This window comes from Eucyclogobius newberryi, unplaced genomic scaffold, assembly GCF_026437365.1.
Source record: "Eucyclogobius newberryi isolate DKJ021-1_F unplaced genomic scaffold, fEucNew1.0.hap1 SCAF_8, whole genome shotgun sequence".
In the NCBI taxonomy this organism is placed as follows: Eukaryota; Metazoa; Chordata; class Actinopteri; order Gobiiformes; family Gobiidae; genus Eucyclogobius; species Eucyclogobius newberryi.
In genome coordinates, this window is record NW_027316500.1 from 10,388,394 (window position 1) to 10,409,742 (window position 21,349).

General features: G+C 40.2%; 2 protein-coding genes across 2 annotated transcripts in view; both read right to left on the reverse strand.

Moving 5' to 3' along the window:
• LOC140351481 (uncharacterized) overlaps positions 1–17,557 on the reverse strand; it is a 33,650-nt gene extending 16,093 nt beyond the window's left edge. Inside the window, exons 1-17 of the mRNA XM_072437331.1 lie at positions 17,356–17,557; positions 16,279–16,429; positions 16,061–16,125; positions 15,847–15,996; positions 15,577–15,771; positions 13,639–13,741; positions 13,512–13,564; positions 13,319–13,444; positions 13,150–13,245; positions 12,866–13,055; positions 12,652–12,789; positions 12,461–12,559; positions 12,279–12,341; positions 12,117–12,196; positions 4,762–4,858; positions 4,576–4,685; positions 4,386–4,509 (exon numbers count right to left, since the gene is read on the reverse strand). Coding sequence (XP_072293432.1) covers positions 4,386–4,509; positions 4,576–4,685; positions 4,762–4,858; positions 12,117–12,196; positions 12,279–12,341; positions 12,461–12,559; positions 12,652–12,789; positions 12,866–13,055; positions 13,150–13,245; positions 13,319–13,444; positions 13,512–13,564; positions 13,639–13,741; positions 15,577–15,771; positions 15,847–15,996; positions 16,061–16,125; positions 16,279–16,429; positions 17,356–17,468 — 1,953 coding nt within the window. The 5' untranslated portion in view covers positions 17,469–17,557. The remainder of the gene's footprint in view (positions 1–4,385; positions 4,510–4,575; positions 4,686–4,761; positions 4,859–12,116; positions 12,197–12,278; positions 12,342–12,460; positions 12,560–12,651; positions 12,790–12,865; positions 13,056–13,149; positions 13,246–13,318; positions 13,445–13,511; positions 13,565–13,638; positions 13,742–15,576; positions 15,772–15,846; positions 15,997–16,060; positions 16,126–16,278; positions 16,430–17,355) is intronic.
• Positions 17,558–18,007: 450 nt separating this feature from the next.
• On the reverse strand, positions 18,008–21,343 carry LOC140350906 (interferon-induced, double-stranded RNA-activated protein kinase-like). The gene is made up of 7 exons (XM_072436484.1): positions 21,286–21,343; positions 21,031–21,159; positions 19,846–20,062; positions 19,098–19,235; positions 18,922–19,023; positions 18,777–18,839; positions 18,008–18,318 (listed from the first exon to the last, which is right to left on the reverse strand). Exons 2-7 carry the CDS (start codon positions 21,084–21,086, stop codon positions 18,193–18,195), a joined length of 702 nt encoding a protein of 233 aa, XP_072292585.1. The 5' UTR covers positions 21,087–21,159; positions 21,286–21,343; the 3' UTR covers positions 18,008–18,192.
• Between the last annotated feature and the right edge of the window lie 6 nt (positions 21,344–21,349).

Below are 21,349 nucleotides of genomic sequence, written 5' to 3' on the forward strand. Positions count from 1 at the left end.
GGCCACGCCCCCAGACTTACCCTATGGCCGCCATCTTCCTTTGAAAATGAAAACACGCTGTGTTAGCCATTTTGTTCACATCAAACTTTGACGAACTCCTCCTAGGGCGTTTTGCCCACCGACTTCAAAATCGGCGTACGTCCTCTGGACAAGTGGGGCATCTAAAGTGATCCAATTTTTTAAGATACCTTTTACGGTCTGTGTGCGGCGCAGCCGCAAAGTTGGACAACTTATTTTGGGATATTGCAGATATAAAAATTGTTCCCATTTGATCAAAACAAGTCCGATTAGGACCAAATTTGAATCAGTTGTTCAACTTTCTAGTTTGGACCAGTTTATGATGACAAAATTTAAATGGGCGCGATAGCGCCCCCTACAGAGTGACCTTTAAATTAACATTGAAGGTCAAAAATTAGTTTTACCAAAATTTTCTAAACTTTACCCAAAATTCTATTTTGGCGTCCCGATCAAAAAAGCCAATCAGACAAATGCCTTAATTTTTACGGCGTAGTCGTAGCGATGAGATAAACCTCCCATGTTATCCCTATGGGAAAACCGCTAAATCTCTCGAATATCCACATTTTTACGCTTCACACTTTAACGAACTCCTCCTAGTGCATTTTGCCCACCGACCTCAAAATCGGTGTACGTCCTCTAGACAAGTGGGGCATCTAAAGTTATCCAAATTTCAAGGATAGCTTTTACGGTCTCTGTGCGACGGAGCCGCAAACGTTTCCCAGAATTCTGACTATTTGGCCTTCAGAGTGGCCTATAAACAATAGAGTTTTTCCAAATGACATGATATTTTGAACAAAATTCTAATTTGCCATCCTGATCATAAAAGTATGAGAGCCAAAGTCATATTTTTTACGGCGTAACCGTAGCGATGACAGAAACATCCCATGTTATCCTTATGGGAAAATCGTAGAATCGCTCAAATCACCACATTTTTACCCTTCACACTTTAACAAACTCCTCCTAGGGCGATTGTCAGATCAAGTTCATATTTGGAGAATATCACCTACACAAGCGGGGCATCAAAACTTATCCATATTTTGATTCTAAGTGCTACGGTCTCTGTGTGGCGGACCCGCAAATATATGTCAGAAATGGGAAAACAGCGAAATCTCTGAAATGTTCACATTTACGCTTCACACTTTAACAAACTCCTCTGTGGGCAATAGCTCGATCAAGCTCATATTTGGGGAAAATCATCTACACAAGCGGAGCATCAAAAGTTATCCATATTTTTATTCCAAGTGTCACGGTCTCTGTGTGGCGGACCCGCACATTTGACCGACACTTGTGTTCATTTGCACTGGATTGGCCATGTCAATTGTGTCGCCGTCTGTCAAGTTCTTTTTTAATCCAACACAATAAGGGCGCCATCTTTATCAAGTCGAAAGCGCAGAGTCGGAAGGCCGGCGGCCCGCGAGGGCCGTTGGATGCCGCTTGCGGCTTTAATTTTTCTTGTTCTTCTTCAGCGCTTTGAACTCTAATTTGACCCCCTGAACATGCTCAAAAACTCACCAAACTTTACCCAAAATTCAAAATCGGCGAAAAATTTTGTTTTTTCTGGGCCATTTTTTTTTTCGTTAAAAAATGGCGCGACAGCGCCACCGACAAAAGTCAAAATACATTGCGCCTATGGGAGACGCCCCGAGGTCAACTTTGTCGTAGAGCTACGAAATTCGGAACACGCATTCCTCTCGTGAGGACAAAAAACAAATATTATTGTGGCCACGCCCCCAGAATTACCCTATGCCCGCCATCTTCCTTTGAAAATGAAAACACGCTGTGTTAGCCATTTTGTTCACGTCAAACTTTGACGAACTCCTCCTAGGGCGTTTTGCCCACAGACTTCAAAATCGGCGGACGTCCTCTGGACAAGTGGGGCATCTAAAGTTATCAAATTTTTTGAGATACCTTTTACGGTCTGTGTGCGGCGCAGCCGCAAAGTTGGACAACTTATTTTGGGATATTGCAGATCTAAAAATTGTTCCCATTTGATCAAAACAAGTCCGATTAGGACCAAATTTGAATCAGTTGTTCAACTTTCTAGTTTGGACCAGTTTATGATGACAAAATTGAAATGGGCGCGATAGCGCCCCCTACAGAGTGACCTTTAAATTAACATTGAAGGTCAAAAATTAGTTTTACCAAAATTTTCTAAACTTTACCCAAAATTCTATTTTGGCGTCGCGATCAAAAAAGCCAATCAGACAAATGCCTTAATTTTTACGGCGTAGTCGTAGCGATGACATAAACCTCCCATGTTATGCTATGGGAAAACCGCTAAATCTCTCAAATATCCACATTTTTATGTTTTACACTTTAACGAAGTCCTCCTAGTGCGTTTTGCCCACCGACCTCAAAATCGGTGTACGTCCTCTAGACAAGTGGGGCATCTAAAGTTATCCAAATTTTAAGGATAGCTTTTACGGTCTCTGTGCGACGGAGCCGCAAACGTTTCCCAGAATTCTGACTATTTGGCCTTCAGAGTGGCCTATAAACAATAGAGTTTTTCCAAATGACATGATATTTTGAACAAAATTCTAATTTGCCATCCTGATCACAAAAGTATGAGAGCCAAAGTCATATTTTGTACGGCGTAACCGTAGCGATGACAGAAACATCCCATGTTATCCTTATGGGAAAATCATAGGATTGCTCAAATCACCACATTTTTACGCTTCACACTTTAACGAACTCCTCCTAGGGCGATTGTCCGATCAAGTTCATATTTGGAGAATATCATCTACACAAGCGGGGCATCAAAACTTATCCATATTTTGATTCTAAGTGCTACGGTCTCTGTGTGGCGGACCCGCAAATATATGTCAGAAATGGGAAAACAGCGAAATCTCTGAAATGTTCACATTTACGCTTCACACTTTAACAAACTCCTCCGTGGGCAATAGCTCGATCAAGCTTTACTTCGGGAAAAATCATCTACACAAGCGCGGCATCAAAAGTTATCCATATTTTTATTCCAAGTGCTACGGTCTCTGTGCGGCGGCGCAGCAAATTTGACTGACACTTGTGTTGATTTGCACTGGATTGGCCATGTCAATTGTGTCGCCGTCTGTCAAGTTCTTTTTTAATTCAACACACAATAAGGGCGCCATCTTTATCAAGTCGAAAGCGCAGAGTCGGAAGGCCGGCGGCCCGCGAGGGCCGTTGGATGCCGCTTGCGGCTTTAATTCTTTCTTCTTTCTTCTTCTCGGGACCAACCCCCCTATTTTTCACCCAGTGAACATTGACGAAAAGTCACAAAAATTTGCACACCTCTAAACATCGTGCCTCTCTACATTCTGGCTATTTCCTTTTTCTAAAATTAAAAAAATTGCCGCGTCAGCGCCCCCAAATGTACCAAAAATGCATTGAGAGATGGGAAATGACCCAAAAAAAATCTGATCGTAGAATCATGAAATTTGGCGCAGAGGTAGATGGTGACAAGAGAATTAAAAAATATTATTACGGCAACGCCGTCCGCCCAACCAAATGTCGGCCATATTGCTTCAAAAATGGCTAAACATGACTTTGGAGTTTTTCCAAACTTTTCCAAACTCCTCCCAGGGCGTTGGCCCTAAAAAGCTGAAATTTGGTGAAAATGCTACTGAGGAGTGGGACATCAAAAGTTATCCAAATTACATTGATACCTGTCACGGTCTCTGTGCGGCGAAGCCGCAAACTGTAGCAAGAATTTCAGAAATCTCCCAAATTTTACATTTCTGCCGTTTGCGCAGATAAAGTCCGAATTGCGTCAAATTAGAATCAGTTATTAAACTCTTTGCCCTAAACCTACTTGAAGTGAAATAAATTAATTTGGAGCCACAGCGCCCCCTACAGATTTTATATGGAGGTTAAATTTTTAGTTTTGCGAAATTATATGAAATTTGACACACAACTCAATTTTAGAATCCCCATCAAAAAAGTCAATGAGACCCATGTCATAATTGTTATGGCGTTGCCGTAACGATGACCGAAACCTTCCATGTTATTCCAATGGGGAAATCGCCAGAACATGTTTACACTTTAGACTTTCACAAACTCCTCTTAGGGCGTCAGCCCTATTAACCTGAAATTTGGTGAGACTCATCTTCAGGGGTGGTCCATCAAAAGTTATCCACATTTTTATTCAAAGAGTCACGGTGTCTGTGCGGCAAAGCCGCACATTTTGCCAAGAATTCAAAATAAAATTGCTTTTTGATGGTAAAACAAAGGGGAGAAGATGTGACATCGTCACAGATTCAGCAGTAGATGTAATAAAAGGACAATTGGGGCGCGTTAGCGCCCCCTCCTCTTGCGGCGTGGCGGCGGCGTGGCGAGGGCCGATCATTGCCGCTTGCGGCTATATTTATTATTATTATTATAACAAATACCTCTTGTTTTTCTCTGCCAAACATCTCACAGTAAACAAGCTTGGCGGCCTCTTCTTTGGCTTCATCCATTGTTGTTCCATACGCCGCTGGATACTCTTTATCTCCCACTACAAATCTACAACAACTAGGAAAAACAAAAACAGAATAAACAACAGTGTAGGTCTCCAAATATTTAAATGTAGAACCTTACTGAGCCGGTTCTAATTTCACAACTTCGAATATGACATTATGTTTCTGCACATAATCATTCCACCAGCACATGTAGTTACGCTGGGATACACTGGGTCCTGCCGGATCCGTCTGTTTAAGTGAAAGAGAGCAGATTAAAATAAACAAGTGAAACCATTATATTAACAAACAACTGAGTAGTATTTACTATTCCGGCTGCAGAGTTGCCGTGTATACTTTCCAAAGGATTTTTAGCAGCAATTTGTTCGGCATCATTATTTTTCCTCTCACCGATGAAGGCAGTGCTGTTTAAGTCAGAACAAAATACAAAGCTTGACATCACAGCTGTAAAACCAAATCTATAATAAACATAGAATAAACTAACAAACGTAAGCACTGTTTGTATTAAGATGTATTTCAAATTATTTCATGGGATAATTCTGGTAACTGGGCACAGTTTAACGACTTGTTACTTAATTCAGGGAAATCTAATTTTGTAAGGTAATGGACTTAGGGTTAGGGTCAGGCATTATTAAAAGTCCGTGGCTGCAGAGCCGCGGCGCGGTCAAATGGCCGCGCAGTTTCAGGAACGGCGGCACTTCCCTTATAGCCTCATGGCTAACCTTAACCTTAACCTTAACCTTAACCTTAACCTTAACCTTAACCTTAACCTTAACCTTAACCTTAACCTTAACCTTAACCTTAACCTTAACCGTAACCCAGCGCGGTCTAAAACGGTGCTAAAACGCGGTCAAATAGCGTAGCAGTTTCAGGAACCGCGGCGGGCGGCCGGCACAAAAATAACATGGCAGTTTCGGCGGCGCGACGCGGCTCTTTAGACACTCCCTTATTAAAAAAGGGAGTGTCTAGAGATCGCGCGGCTCCTGAAACTGCTGCGCTATTTGACCGCGTTTTAGCGCCGTTTTAGACCGCGCCGGGTTAAGGTTAAGATAAGATAAGATATTCCTTTATTGTCCCACATGGGGAAATTTCATTGGTGCAACGCAGGTAGATACAGAGGTAGATACAGAAGAACAGATCACTTATAGGAAGTCTGAAAAACACTTTCAGTAGAAGATCTCCTGTAAATAAATTTAAAAAAATTAAATAAAAAAATAAAAAAATAAAAAAATAAATAAATAAATAAATAAATAAATAAATAAAAAAATATATATATATATAGCCGCAAGCGGCAATGATCGGCCCTCGCCACGCCGCTGCCACACCGCCGCCACGCCGCAAGAGGAGGGGGCGCTAACGCGCCCCAATTGTCCTTTTATTACGCCTACTGCTGAATCTGTGACGCTGTCACATCTTCTCCCCTTTGTTTTACCATCAAAAAGCTATTTTATTTTGAATTCTTGGCAACATGTGCGGCTTTGCCGCACAGACACCGTGACTCTTTGAATGAAAATGTGGATAACTTTTGATGGTCCACCCCTGAAGATGAGTCTCACCAAATTTCAGGTTAATAGGGCTGACGCCCTGGGAGGAGTTTGTGAAAGTCTAAAGTGTAAACATGTTCTGGCGATTTCCCCATTGGAATAACATGAAAGGTTTCGGTCATCGTTACGGCAACGCCATAACAATTATGACATGGGTCTCATTGACTTTTTTGATGGGGATGCTAAAATTGAGATGTGTGTCAAATTTCATATAATTTCGCAAAACTAAACATTTAACCTCCATATAAAATCTGTAGGGGGCGCTGTGGCGCAAAATGAATTTATTTCACTTCAAGTAGGTTTAGGGCAAAGAGTTTAACAACTGATTCTAATTTGACGCAATTCGGACTTTATCTGCGCAAACGGCAGAAATTTTAAATATGGGAGATTTCTGAAATTTTAGTTACAGTTTGCGGCTTCGCCGCACAGAGACCGTGAGAGGTATCAATGTAATTTGGATAACTTTTGATGTCCCACTCCTCAGTAGCATTTTCACCAAATTTCAGCTTTTTAGGGCCAACGCCCTGGGAGGAGTTCGTAAAAGTACGACGTTTGGAAAGACTCCGAAGTCATGTTTAGCCATTTTTGAAGCAATATGGCCGACATTTGGTTCGGGGGACGGCGTTGCCGTAATAATATTTTTTACTTCTCTTGTCACCATCTACCTCTGCGCCAAATTTCATGATTCTACGATCAGATTTTTTTTGGGTCATTTCCCATCTCTCAATGCATTTTTGGTACATTTGGTGGCGCTGACGCGCCAATTTTTTTTATTTTAGAAAAGGGAAATAGCCAGAATGTAGAGAGGCACGATTTTTAGAGGTGTGCAAATTTTTGTGACTTTTCGTCAATGTTCACTGGGTGAAAAATAGGGGGGTTGGTCCCGAGAAGAAGAAGAAGAAGAAGAAAGAAAGAAAGAAAGAATAATATTCCGATGCGAAAACAATGTTTCCCATTTTTCAAATATCATAAACTATACATTTTCGGAAAGCGCTCGCGCTTTCCTACCTCATGGTGTGGGTCCCTGGTCACTGACGGGTACTTTCGATAATTTTGAGTGGGCTCCGCCCACTTTGTGTTTTTGGCCCTCTATACAGTAATAATGTTCAATTTTTGCATTACATGCTTATATGCACGGAACATGCAAGAGATGGGGAACGTATTCGTGAGCTACTTAGCGCAAATGAGTGCTTTATATGGGGATGACGACCGCTTCGCGGTCGTCATCCCAATGTAAAGTGCTCGTTTAGTGCGAACTTTTGCACGGGCTTCGCCCGTTTACAACGGTAATGTTCCATTTTCCTACAACTAATTAGTATGCACGGGGCGTGCATGAGTGGAGGAGTGCGTTAGTGAGTGTTTGGAAGTGGGCGAGCGCTTCGCGCTCGATTTCGTGCGCACTACGTGCGCACTTTCGCAGCCGTGCTTCGCACGGCCTTACGAGATTAATAGGCCTCTCGCCAGCTTGTGGCGCTCGGGCCTAATAATATTCCGATGCGAAAACAATGTTTCCCATTTTTCAAATATCATAAACTATACATTTTCGGAAAGCGCTCGCGCTTTCCTACCTCATGGTGTGGGTCCCTGGTCACTGACGGGTACTTTGTGTTGCCACGTGGGCCGTGTGTTGCCACGTGGGCCGTGTGTTGCCACGTGGTCCGTGTGTTGCCACGTGGTCCGTGTGTTGCCATGTGGTCCGTGTGTTGCCACGTGGTCCGTGTGTTGCCATGTGGTCCGTATGTTGCCATGGCAGCGCTGGTACAGCTCCATCAGGACTCGTCTTCTCTTCTTCACTTTGAGCCCTTTCTTCTCATGAGTGCTTTACCGCGAAGCGGTCGTCATCCCCATATAAAGTGCTCGTTTAGTGCGCACTTTTGCACGGGCTTCGCCCGTTTACAACGGTAATGTTCCATTTTCCTACTACTAATTAGTATGCACGGGGCGTGCATGAGTGAAGGAGTGCGTTAGTGAGTGTTTGGAAGTGGGCGAGCGCTTTGCGCTCGATTTCGTGCGCACTACGTGCGCACTTTCGCAGCCGTGCTTCGCACGGCCTTACGAGATTAATAGGCCTCTCGCCAGCTTGTGGCGCTCGGGCCTAAAAATAAAAAAATAAAAATAACTTAGGTTAGGGTTAGGGTGAGGGTTAGGGTTAGGGTTAGGGTTAGGGTTAGGGTCAGGGTTAGGGTTAGGGTTAGGGTTAGGGTCAGGGTCAGGGTCAGGGTTAGGGTCAGGGTCAGGGTCAGGGTCAGGGTTAGGGTTAGGGTTAGAGTCAGGGTCAGGGTCAGGGTCAGGGTTAGGGTTAGGGTCAGGGTTAGGGTTAGGGTCAGGGTTAGGGTTAGGGTTAGGGTTAGGGTCAGGGTCAGGGTCAGGGTTAGGGTCAGGGTCAGGGTCAGGGTCAGGGTCAGGGTTAGGGTTAGGGTCAGGGTCAGGGTCAGGGTCAGGGTTAGGGTCAGGGTCAGGGTCAGGGTCAGGGTTAGGGTTAGGGTTAAGGTTAGGGTTAGGGTTAGGGTCAGGGTCAGGGTTAGGGTCAGGGTTAGGGTTAAGGTTAAGGTTAAGGTTAGGGTTAGGGTTAGCCATGAGGCTATATGCCTGGGGGGCCGACTTTGTGGAAAGGTGTGTCCATGCTCGCAACAAAAAATCGCGGAAAAGGGGGGGTTTTCGGGCCGTTTCCGCGGATCCGCGCGGGTCCGTGATTAGGGGTCCTTTTTTTTTACCTTATTCTGCAAATAGGGGTACTTTTTCAAGCAATTGTGGTGATTTTTTTGTTTGTTGACTGTGACGGTGCGCCCTAACCGCCCCGTCATCTCTTCTCCCCGGCGTGCGTGCCCGGCTCTCTCACGGCCCAAGAGTGCCGCGCACGGAGCGCGCACAGAGCGGAGCGCGCGCGGGTGCGGAGCCTTCGTCTTTGTGGAGCGCCCAGTTAGTTGAATCACAAACCTTCACTTCCCCGAACTGTTTCCCCACTGCCCGGACACCTTTCCCCGCTGTAAAGCGTTCGAGGGTGAACACTCGGCGCCTACGCACCACACTCACCTGCCGCCGCCGCGGCTGCCGCCGCTGCTATTGCAGAGTAGAGTGCTGAGTTTTGTGCTATGAAACTTGTGTACATTAACAAACTGTTACATGTGCTAAATATCTATCTGTACATAAAATGTCTGCCTTGCGTATGTGAGTTATGTTCATGTGCTTGAACATACAGTGAGCTATCTTGATCTGAACCTGTTTTTTTGACAACTCATTGCTATATCATTGTGTACTTGTATATATGTTTGTTATTAAGTTATTTCTGAGAATTTTCATGTCATTGAATTGTAAATTTGTATAACAATACTATGGTAATATGTTTCAGTGCACTTTTCTAACTTTTAAAGTGAAAAAGGGTATATTTTCAGGCTTTGTCAATGAAAAGGGGTACTTTTTGGTTGTGGTCAGTTAAAAGGGGTACTTTTTGGTTGTGGTCAGTTAAAAGGGGTACTTTTTGGTTGTGGTCAGTTAAAAGGGGTACTTTTTCAGGGGTAAGGAGGTCAGTGATTAGGGGTGTTTTTTCAAACGTGTGTACGAGCATGGGCACTATATAAAAGCTATAGAGTCGGCCCCCCAGGGCTATATGGCAACTCCGCGGTTCCTGAAACCTATTAAAAAATAATGATTAATTATGTAGATAGAAAATGTAGCCCATCTCTGTTGGCATTTTAACCTAATAAAATTTCAAGTTGCACTTTATTTAGTACTTTAAAAAACACATATATTATAGAGCAAGATATGGGTAAGATTTGTTATGAATCTAATATAATTATTTTTTTAACAATATATATTTATTTGACTTCTTTGGAGGCACAGTTTCCCAAAATTCAGACATCTTATCCCTTAGGCTACTGCTGTACTGGCCCAAATGACCAAAAGTAGTTTTGCAAAAAAAAAAACATCCTGCTATTATAACTGAAATACAAACATTTTGATAATGAGTCACTTCATTGTTGTGTAATCGCTGGCCCTTAACCAGTGGTTTCCATTTCCAACCAATTTCTATGTCATAAAAATGGATTATAAATGTCTTATTAGCTCCATTCAATCTCTAAACCCTTTTGTTTTAAAACAGTGATAAGATAATAGAACAAGCCAAAAGTATGATTTGTCATGTTTGTTTTAGACCATGGGAGACAAAAGACTATTGGGGACCACCTTCTCCTTTGTTAACTGCCTTAGCTCTGTATGTTTCATAATGTGGCCCTTGATGAGTTTGGACACCTCTGCATTAGATCTTCTATATCACAATCATCGATCATTACATGCAATAAGCCATAGTATGTAAAAAGGCTATAATACAACAATAAATAAGTACATAAATATCAACAAATTATAAATCATAACCCCTTCATCAGGGGACATATCATGTTTTATTGGTGACATTGTTGGGTTTTTTCTGTTACATGGACCCAATACCTTATCCAACAACATAAACGCAATAGAAACTATAAAACTGCAAACTCACGTCAGGCCCCATTTACATACGCATAACTTCATACTTACTTCAAATCCTGTTTTTGCGTGAGTTCATTTAATTGTGGTGTAGAGGTCGCTGTGTCCATGACAGACAACTGTATGAGCTCCAAATCAATAGAAGCAAGATCAATAACTACGAAAAAAGAAACAAAAGCATTCACCCGCACCAAACCGTCTCTCGTCTACTTTCATTTATGCGGAAACATGTCAGACCTACGATGTACTCAAGTCTATGTATGACAGCGCTGTGTAGTGGACAAACACGGAACAAGTGTGTGCGTGTGTCACTGTTTTCTTTTTTGTTGCACACATCAGTGCAGCAGAAATGTTGTTAAATTGACTGTTGGATTTTGTGTCGTTCAATTTAGTGCACATTATTGGACCATACATTTATATTCTATAACTAAAATTAGCCAAACTTTAAATCACAGCCTATAGAAGAATCTGTACTTTTAATTTGTAACATCAATATTTTTGCCCACCGTGATTAATTCTTTGTACTAACACATAACATTAAAATGGTTGCAAATTTAACTTTTTACTGTAAGTTAATAACTATTAGCTATTATAAACATAGACTAGTCATTTTATAGTGATAAACCCATAAGCATAAACATACAAAGGTCATAAACCTAATGAAAGTGTCTAGTTTGCTTTCAGTTGTGGCAATATCTTTCAAACAGCAGGTGGCATCATTGTATCAGTGTTATGTTAAATGTACAAGTACTAAATATCAGTTTTGGTGTATTTGTATTTTATTGTATTAAATCGCAATTGTAATTATCGCAATACTTATGTATCGTGATCACATCGAATTGTGACAAAAGCATATCGTCCCAGCCATAATATTGAACATGTGTGAATCCAAACATTGTCTTCTTGAATGTTGAATACACATTCTTCCATTTGAATGTTACTTTTGTACTTTTAACACAAAATGAAGTGACTATAGCAGGTAAGATGAAGTGATGACGGTTTGGGGGTATTCACAGTTTTTGTACAAATGAGGTGGCATTGCCTGAGTTTTGGTGGGCGAGTTTCCCCCAAAAAATCCAATTTCTCTGTTTAGTGCGATGATGGCAGTAGCAGTCTCTAGTAAATTGATATTCAATTCAATACAGCAAAGAATTGTCAGGCATTTTAAAAGGACAAAATATACATTTTCCAGACATTTGGCATTTCCCCCCCTAATTTCCCATGCATTATCTATGACTGGATGACCTGGTCCAGGACACGTGAGAAAGTGGGAACCCTCCAAACTGTTTTGCTGTTTAGGTACCACTATCTAAACAAGTGATAGCCCTCCCAAATATATCAGACCAATAAAAATAGCTGTAATAGAAAATGTGTTTTTAATTGGTTTATACTGAATACCTTGAGTGGCCTATTTTATGTCATGGATAATCTTATTAAAACAAGTGTGATATCATGATCAAACTGTAATTTCCCACTTGGATCAGCTAAGAATTCATGAAAATGCTGCCATTAGTTTGTAATAGTGTATTACCATAATGTAAATCCATGATTAAATTCATTATTCATAATTCTATACGCAAATAAAAACATTAAAAAAATTCAAAAAGTCTTTTGTTCGATGTCTTCCTCTGAAGTCCACTTCTCCAACTCAGGTTTTAGTGCGCTGGCTTCAGGTCTGTCTTCAGGCTTCTTTCTCAACATAGTTTTGATAATGTAACTCTGAAATAAAATAAGCTTAAAACGTTAATCAAAAAGGATATGGATAACAAATATTAACTCAGTACGCCAATATTAACTGTACCTCTATTGGATAAGTCCTGGTAAACTCTTTTGGCAGGTTCTGACATCTGACATCGTCCCAGATCTGCAGAAGAGGAAGATAATATGTAGTCTAGGAATAATAGACTCAAATCTTGCTTATCATGGAGGTGTTTGGTAGTAAGTCAGTGTACATGGAATATAAATAAACAAGAAACTACATACATCACGTTTTTCATGATGAGTAGATATTCTACAGAAGAGCTCAAAAAAGATCAAACCCAAAGCAAAGATGTCCACTTTGCGGTCATAGTTCACGCCGAACTGTTTGACAAAATAAAAGGGGTTTATATGCATTAGAAATATAAGCTTGTAAATAATGTATATTTGATTGCTAACACACGACATTGCCTCACTTGTTCTGGCGCCATGTAGCTGAGGGTTCCTCTACCCTCGGTTCTCTCCACTACTTCTCCTTCATCATTGTCTTGAGTGGCCAAACCAAAATCCCCAATCCTGACTTTTCCATCACGTCCGAAAAAGATGTTTTCAGGCTATCGCCAAAAGACAGTAAATGTAATTGAAGACTATTGTCACTAAAACTGTAAAAAGCATGAATAATGCGCATACCTTCAGGTCCCGGTGGATGAGTTTCTTGTTGTGAATATACTCTACAGCACTTAAAATCTGTCCAGCGAGCTCTAGACCCTCCTTTTGCAGTGAGCTGTCCAAAGGCTCTGTGTTCTTCTTCTGTATCCAGCGTCTGAGTGTTCCTCCATCACACAACTCCATGTCTATGTAGAGGAATTTAGCATGTGGCCTACGAACCAATGAGCTAGAACGGGAGGACTGAATTGAGAAACATTCTAAATATTAATTGACCCTCATATGACACATCACTGCCAAATACCTACCATTTGATTCCAGTGTCGTCAAACCAACAAGTGTAATATCTCACAATGTTTGGATGGAGCAGTTCAGATAGGACCTTCACCTCCTGCAAAGATTTCCTGGAACAAAGAGTGGCCCTTAGAATTCATTGAGGATCTTTACATTACACAGTGTCATTATTTACACACTCACTCTATGTTTTTAGTCTGTATTTCTTTTACGGCATGAAATGTATCCAGCACTTTGTGTCTTGCTTTGTAAACATAACCAAAGGATCCCTTTCCAAGAAGCTCAAAACCATCATAGTCTGAAGTAATCCTGTTGAGATAGTCAAACATGACTTTAGCTCTGTAAACCGTTCTTCAGCTGAATCAAAAGAACATACCTGGAAGTCTTTACCGTCAAACCATTCTCAGTGCTTTTTTCCCCACCGGTTTCCTTAAGTGAGAAGAATAGTTATAACAAAGTAGAACAGAAAAATCTGGGCCTTCATTCTGTAAAGTTAAATATACCTGAACACTGGATTTGTCTTGTCCAGGGGATGATTTGGATGGTATGAATTGTATAGAGCTTCCACTACTAGACTGTGCCCTTTGATCAGAAAACTTAGGCTCCCTGGAAGAATGAAACAATACAAATTACTGTATTTATTTTTTGGCTCATGCACTGTGCCTTACAGAAGGTTTGATGCTGCTGCTGCTGCTGCTGCTGCTGCTGCTGCTGCTGATGATGATGATGATGATGATGATGATGATGATGATGATGATGATATTTCTGATGATGTTATTTCTGATTCATCATCCTGAGACATTGCCGATCCCACGAAAATGTGCGTAAAATATCAGAGTTGTCATGTTCCTTTCTGATTATCTATTTTCATATAATCTATTCATCTGTGTATAGTTAAAATGACAAAAAATCTTGCTTAAATTTTCCTAGACCTTTTTAGTGAAGTAAAGTAATTTCACTTTCTGGTTGAACAATACACAATAGCTAAAGAATCCTCCGGGAATGTCTACAGAGCCGCTGCGCACGGCCGAAACTGCTGGGCTATTTCACCGCGCCGCGGCTCTGTAGCTACGGCCAAATCCTCCAGCTACGGCAGTCCTGACCAAGCCAAGCTCAAAATCTGGAGATGGGTCCTCGGGTGCTGCAGCGACCCTTGCTCTTGAGGAGAAGCCCCAGCAGTATCGAAGGGTGGGTCAAAGGCAGAGGACAAATGTCTCTACTGGGACAATAAAGGCTAATGTAATCTAATTTTATATGCAGCGTTTTTGTGGTCAACTGGGAAAAGTTTTTTCCAATTTAAAAAATGGACATGATGAAAGTCGGGTGGGTAACTGAGGTCAAAAACTGCTGCCCGACATCCACAGCTGACATGCCCTGCTGCGTGGAGACGGACCAAAATCAGAGGATTTTCTTATTGATCTTTAAGACTATAGTTTTACTGATGTTAATTACTGATGTAACATTAGCTATCTTAAGTAAAATGGTATGATGTTTCCAAAATTAACAACTTTTAACATTTGCTTTTGAGAAGCTAAACAACAAATCTTAGGCCTTAGTTGTTTTATTACTTGGTTTACGGAGCCGCCGCACTTATAATATAAATCAAATTAATTATTATCTTTTTTTTTTTTATAAAGTACCGCCGTCAACGCAAAATAGCGTTAAATGAAATATAAAAAGTGGTATTAAGTCAAACTCCTGCGTGAGTCTGGGACGGACCCTGCGCGCGGCCCCGGGAGAGCATGAGAAGACGCGCGCGCCCGTTTCCTTGTCTGCTAGGCGCAGCGCTGACTAATTTATATCGCAAATACACATTTTAAACCCGTTTACCACATTTTCTCCAGCGCGTTTTGCCGTGACTCAGGCTGCACACTTAGAAGCGTCTGTTCTACTGATGCAAAACACGCTAAATCTACTTTTACACGCTCATGCGCGTTGCGTCTCCCACCCCCCCTCCTCCCGTGGTGCGTTTTGGGTAAACAAGGAAGAATTTTTTTTTAAATTGAAATTGTATTTATATTTCGCCCGCCTGTTCAATATATTTCATTTAAAAATCCGTAAACCAAGTAATAAAATAACTGCGGCCTTATCTCTAATTAATGCTGTTAAAGAGCCAACTAAGTGATTTTTATTATTGGTGATGTCAAAATCTTGACTTTTCGAGATGAATGCACATGAACATCATCTTAGAATCCCGAGCTCCTGAGGACCGCATGAATGCAGTAATTCCATAACATCACCAAGCAACCTAAACTGTAAACAAGGGTCAAAGTGAAAAATGTGTTACTTGCAAATTGTCACTTTAATTTGGATGGGATTGTGTGTAACCACGACCAAGATAGAGGGATTCCTTTTTAGTGCCACTTCCTCTTATTTTCAAATATATTTTCAACTTCCGTTCACAAAGTTGACACAGATGTCAAACTACAATACATTTTTACATCAGGAACGTCCCCACCAAACTAAGAAAAATAAAAGAACTCATGGACTTAATATGTCGTACCTCACTGTGACAGTCTTCCTGCTTCTGTAGAGCAGACCAGGCCAGCTGAGCTGCTATTTGTTTAGCCTCTCGTTTGTTCATTCCTGTTCCCACTGGATAAAGCTGTTGGCCAATCTTCATTCTAAAAGCAAATCTGATGGCGGATTGTGTCAAAATATATAACTATATACATTTGCACCGATGCTTTTCATAAATTAGGTTGACTCACGGCTTTTGCGACTGGGCCTCGGGGGTCACTTCCATGTAGTTGTTGGGGCGCTTTGTTCTCTGGCAGTATAGGTTGACCTTTGACACATAGTCTGCTTTGTTTGTCAAACTGCTGTCCTGATTGCTTGCATTTAGTTTACTTGTTTTCTCACTGTTAAAATGTAAAACACAATTAATACCAATAGTTTAATTTGTTTAACACGTGTGTGCCTCACCTAAGTTCATTGACAATGGCATCCTCTGTTCCACCTGATGCACGTCTGACATCTTGGCCCGCAGTCTTGAAATGGTAGAACATAAAGGTAATAAGCGCACATTCAGAGCTTTGTAATAAGTAATCAGTAAAAATGCAGTTCAAACCAGTAGAACTGCACCTATATAAACACTGGTATTGAGTGTAATTTTATGTAGGCTACCACCTTTTGGTTCTTACCTCTGCAGCTTTGGAGGTAGCCACTGGCTGCTCTTGGAGTCCCCTCAAGATTTCATAAGCATGTTTAGCAGCATTATGTTTGGCCACTTTCTTATTATTTCCCACACCATCAGGATAATATTTGTCATTTAAAAAGACTCTCTGTGTGAATCTGTGGAATAAACATACAAATAAATATATCTTTAAAAAGGCTTGTTCAGATGTCAAATATTGGGATATGATTGCTGCATCATTGCCGACCCCTCAGTAGAGTTGTCTAATACATGCCATATGGCTGGTGGGTTGCTGGGTCCTGGGGTTTATGTTTCTGATGTATCGGTTTGTACCTATTTTTAAATTTAAAGTTAAAAGATCAGTAAATAAATTTGAATAAATAAAATGTATTATTATTATATTGTTATCATTATTATGTGTCTTAAACTCTTACACAGCATACTTTTGACGTTTATAGCTAGCCTAATAGCAACCTCTATGACTTTCTCTATACTTTTAATTCAAACTCAAGTCAATAATCAGACGAGTACCTTTTAGGCCCAGCCCTATGAGTCACGTCTTATACATAACAACACTAGTCTCCACAGGCCTTATGGTTATAGGCTAAAAACAGATGCCAAACAAATATGTATGATAATAGTGTACAGTCGGCTGCACTTAATAACACTTAAAGTCCATATGACACATATGACACATATGACACTACACCTTTCAGCCAAACAAATTTCATCTCATTTTGCAATTCTGATGGATTGTTAATAATGCCCCTTCCTGGTTGGAACAGACAGCAAATATGACGCAGTAGAGATACCGGTAATTCCACCACTGTTACTTGTTACAGATTGTCAACAAGGGCCAAAATGATTTGACAAATAAATAGACCCGACAACACGTTTATTTTGTTAAATGACTGTTAAAACTCTCACAATAAAGGTTTTTATGTCTTCCTTTTTGCATGGAATGACTTGGCACTTACTTCCAGTAGATTTCAATACTAATTTGTCAAATAACGACGTCATAATTAGAAAACATGAGGATCTGTCATATGGGCTTTAAGATACAGAAGTATCAGTTTCCACTTACATTTTCATATGATCAGGTCCACTGGAGCCCAGGTCCTCGTACACGGGTGGGTTCAGTCCCATTCTCTGAGTAAACTCGTTGAGTTTACTCACGTACTGACCTCCGCTCTCCATTACACAGCTGTGTTTAGGCTCAATAAAATATTTTGCTCTCTGTTATGCTGTCTCTGTGATCAACACTGCTGCATCGAGGTTTGTGTTGCACTTTCACTAAAACGAAACTGAAAGTAATAGTGTAGGTAAATGATCCGCTGCGCCACATCCGATAACCACAGCGCATGCGCGGAGCCAGATACCATGAGCATAACAATGGCCCAAATAACTGGAAGAGGTTCCTGATGTAGACTACATCATTATATTATTACTTTAGAATATCTAAATTAGAAATATTTAAAGCCCATTTTCTTTACCAGTTCATCTATCCATCATAAATTATTTAGGCTTTATTAGAGAGGACAGTTTATGTAAATGGGAATGAGAGAGGGGAAGACATGCAGTAAACAGTTGGAGCCGGGACTTGAACTTGTAACGCTGAGTCTAGCACAAGGAGCCTGGAGCTTAACCACTCGACCACCAGCAGCACTTTAAGTAGTTTTAGCTGATGAATCACTCCTGAAATAATGACATTTAGGCTATTTAAAGTCTCATTCTGTTTATTGATTGATCATTAAAAATAATTATATAAAATGGGCAGTACACTGTACATCAACATCATATTCAGTTCATAATTTCATAAAACCAATTAATATTGTTATAGCATCTTAAAATATGTATGTTCTAACGTGCAATGATTTTGAAGTTTAGGACAACGTGATGTATGTGAAATGTCTCGCATTATTCAAACTGTTCGCATGTCTTTAATCATCTTGAGTGTCTGGACATATTCCTCCAGCTCCAGCTTCACTTCAGCTGCTTCAGGTCGATCCTGCGGCTGATCCGACAGCATGGACTTTATGATCTGGCCCTGAGCAGAGAAAAACAAATCATTCAATAAAGAATCATCAGGATCAACTATCCTTTTCCTATGGCTATGGAAACTCTACTCATCGAAACAAATTATATTTTATTTTTGGTAGAGCTGTCTGATATTACAAAAATAAAAACAAATACAAATAGTTTTCAATATGAATTGGAATATTCTTGAAAATAAAAATATCAACTTTATTATTATTGTTATTATTCCTGATTAATTAAAAAAAGGTCAAATTTGTTCCTAAAGACTGAACTTTGTCCCAAACCACACACTTTTATTGACAGAGACTAAAGACGTCTCGATTAAAAAGACCCAAACACTGACAATAATCTTGATCAAATTTGATTAATTAAGCAACCCTATTTTATGGTTTAATTTTGTACTTTCATCATGTTATATTTATCATATTAATTGATCATCAGAAGTTTTATTTTAAATAGCATCTTTACCTCATGTTGAAAATAACGAGAAAAGCCTTCAGGAAGTTTCTGGACCCTGAGGTCATCAAAAATCTGTATTTGATACAAAACATAAAACAATAAGATCCATCCAAAAAATTATATTAACACTGCATTTTATGGATTATTCACTGACCGCTTGTCGTTCATGTCCTGTTCCAATGTTCCAAAGGAGTTCAAAATATATCAGACCAAAAGCAAAAATATCCACTTTCCGGTCATAGGTTTTCCTGTTTTTCTGTCAATTACCACAAAAACAACAATGACATTTGATTTGAATTGTTTAAAATATATTCAGTGAAGATAGCTTACTTGTTCCAGGGCCATATACAACCAAGTCCCTTTGTAAGCGGTTCTTTCCAGTATATTCTCATCATTACTCTCTGCAGTGACCAGACCAAAATCTCCAATCTTCAATTTTTTATCACGCCCAAATAAGACATTAGCCGGCTGAAAGATGAATAGATCAAAACTGAAATTAAAATCCTTAGTTGATAAACATGTGCAAATAAAACTAGCTTAGTCCTTAATAAATTGTATTTTCGTGATGGCTGAATGTGGTTTTGTACTCTAAGTTTTTCCAAATTTTTAGTTTCAGATTAGAACTGGGTTTAGTCTGAGTAGAGTCCTGGTTTAGAACTGGTTTAGTCAATCCTGGATTTATGCATGTTTAGACTATCAGGTTTCAGGACTTTTTAATGTTTTAAACAAAATAAAAGCCTTGGATTCGCAAAGGTCCTCCTCAGTTTCAGTTAATTAAAATATGACACGTAACATGACAATATGTAGTTTGTGAGAATTTATTTGTTGCTGTGTTGTAGTTGACATCAACACATTGTATTGAATTGAGATGGGCCATATGTTGGTATTTTCAGAATAAATGTACCTAGATAATGATGTCTATAATCAGGTTCAACATTTGGGAATTCCCCTCTCTGATATGATATATAATGCAGGAATATTAGTCTCTATTTGAGTCAGAATGTTTTTGACCACTAGGGGTCGCACAAAGCACACCATTAGTCTGGGACACAGTGGTAGTTACTGTATGTTGTCTCACCTTCAGGTCTCTGTGGATGAGACTATTTGAGTGAATGTACACCACTCCAGAGATCAGCTGCTGAGCGATATTCAAACTTTCCTCTCGTATTCGAGGGTCACGGCGAGATTTCTTCACATTTTGAGTGTTTTTCTCATCAATCCAGACTCGCAGGGTTTTAGAGTCACATAACTCCATCTCAATGTACAGGTATTTTTCAGATGGGTTACCGGTTGATCTGAAAAATAAATATTACAGGCATGTTTTTGTTTTGTCTTGCTTATCTCTGAGAACTCCCGCCATCTCCCTCAGTAATACACAATAGATTGAGTTCATGCGACATCACAGCGTTCTAAAATCAGGACCACAGTTAGAAATTTGGGTGTGCTAAGCAAAAATGCTCAGTGGTGCCCCAACCCACAAAATTACAGAGCAGACTGGACTTAAGAAACACACTGCGGGTGTCTTTGTCTCCCATCACTCCTAGATGGGACCATCTCATCGCACAGAAACAAGCGCAGGGCTCCCACTGATTGAGCGATATGGTGAGTTGTAATTTTATGCACTTATTTTGAAAGCCCACATTATTCCGGTCCGTGGTGCAAATAAGGTTGGGGACCCCTGGCATACATCATAATCCTAACAAAAAAAAAATTCCTGTATTCTGGAACATTTTGGATGCAATATTCTTAGAAAAACACTACAGGCTGCAAAATATTGGCACTTTCTGTTGCATTAATAGAAATATGATTTAGACATTTGTAAGAAGGTGAAACATTTTGGTTTTGCATATGCCACAGTGTCAGTTCCACGATTCAGTGCAAGCTGGACACATTGAACATATTGTTTCATTCGCTCACTGTTTCTAATTGAATGTGAGGCTGGAATTTGCTGTTTAATTATCAGATATATCTGTAATTACTGGACCTATCCACATGAAACTAAAACAGGTACAAAGTTAAACGTCTTATCTGTCTGTGTCCGTAAACTGCACTGCAGTACTACTACTAATTACTATTGCTGAAAGGTTTCCCCGATGGCAGGACAAATTGACTCATGGTAGCAAGTATATTTCCCAAATTGGGACCACTACATTCAAATGTAACCCTCATTAAAGTGCTGGAGCGGAAATCATAGGGTGCCATTAAAAGAAACCAGTGTACAACCTCTTGCACTCAAACCACAGATTGAGAAGCACAGACTTACTGAGTTGAGCTGTAGCTGTCAGTGGAGGCGTCCCACTGGTACGTTGTATCCTCCATCCAACAGGTGTAGTATCTCACAATATTATCATGACTTAGGTCTGACAAAGCCCTCACCTCACGTAGGGCTTTCCTAAAATGTGTGCAACATACATAAATGGATTATGTAGTGTTACATTACATATATTGCACAAAACTCACACAAAGATATATTACTGGGTCAATCATAAGTTCACATACTCATAAAGATTAAACTTACTCTTTGCAGCGAATTATTTTTACGGCAAAATTATTTTCAAGAAGTTTTTGTCTCGCTTTGAAGA

Coding starts and splice junctions, on each gene's coding strand:
- LOC140350906 (XM_072436484.1), bottom strand. CDS start 21,086: ATGGAGGATACAACGTACCAGTGGGACGCCTCCACTGACAGCTACAGC. Junction 19,024..19,097: donor TGTATATGGCCCTGGAACAA/GTAAGCTATCTT, acceptor GGTAATTGACAG/AAAAACAGGAAAACCTATGA. Junction 18,319..18,776: donor CTCGTTATTTTCAACATGAG/GTAAAGATGCTA, acceptor TTCTCTGCTCAG/GGCCAGATCATAAAGTCCAT.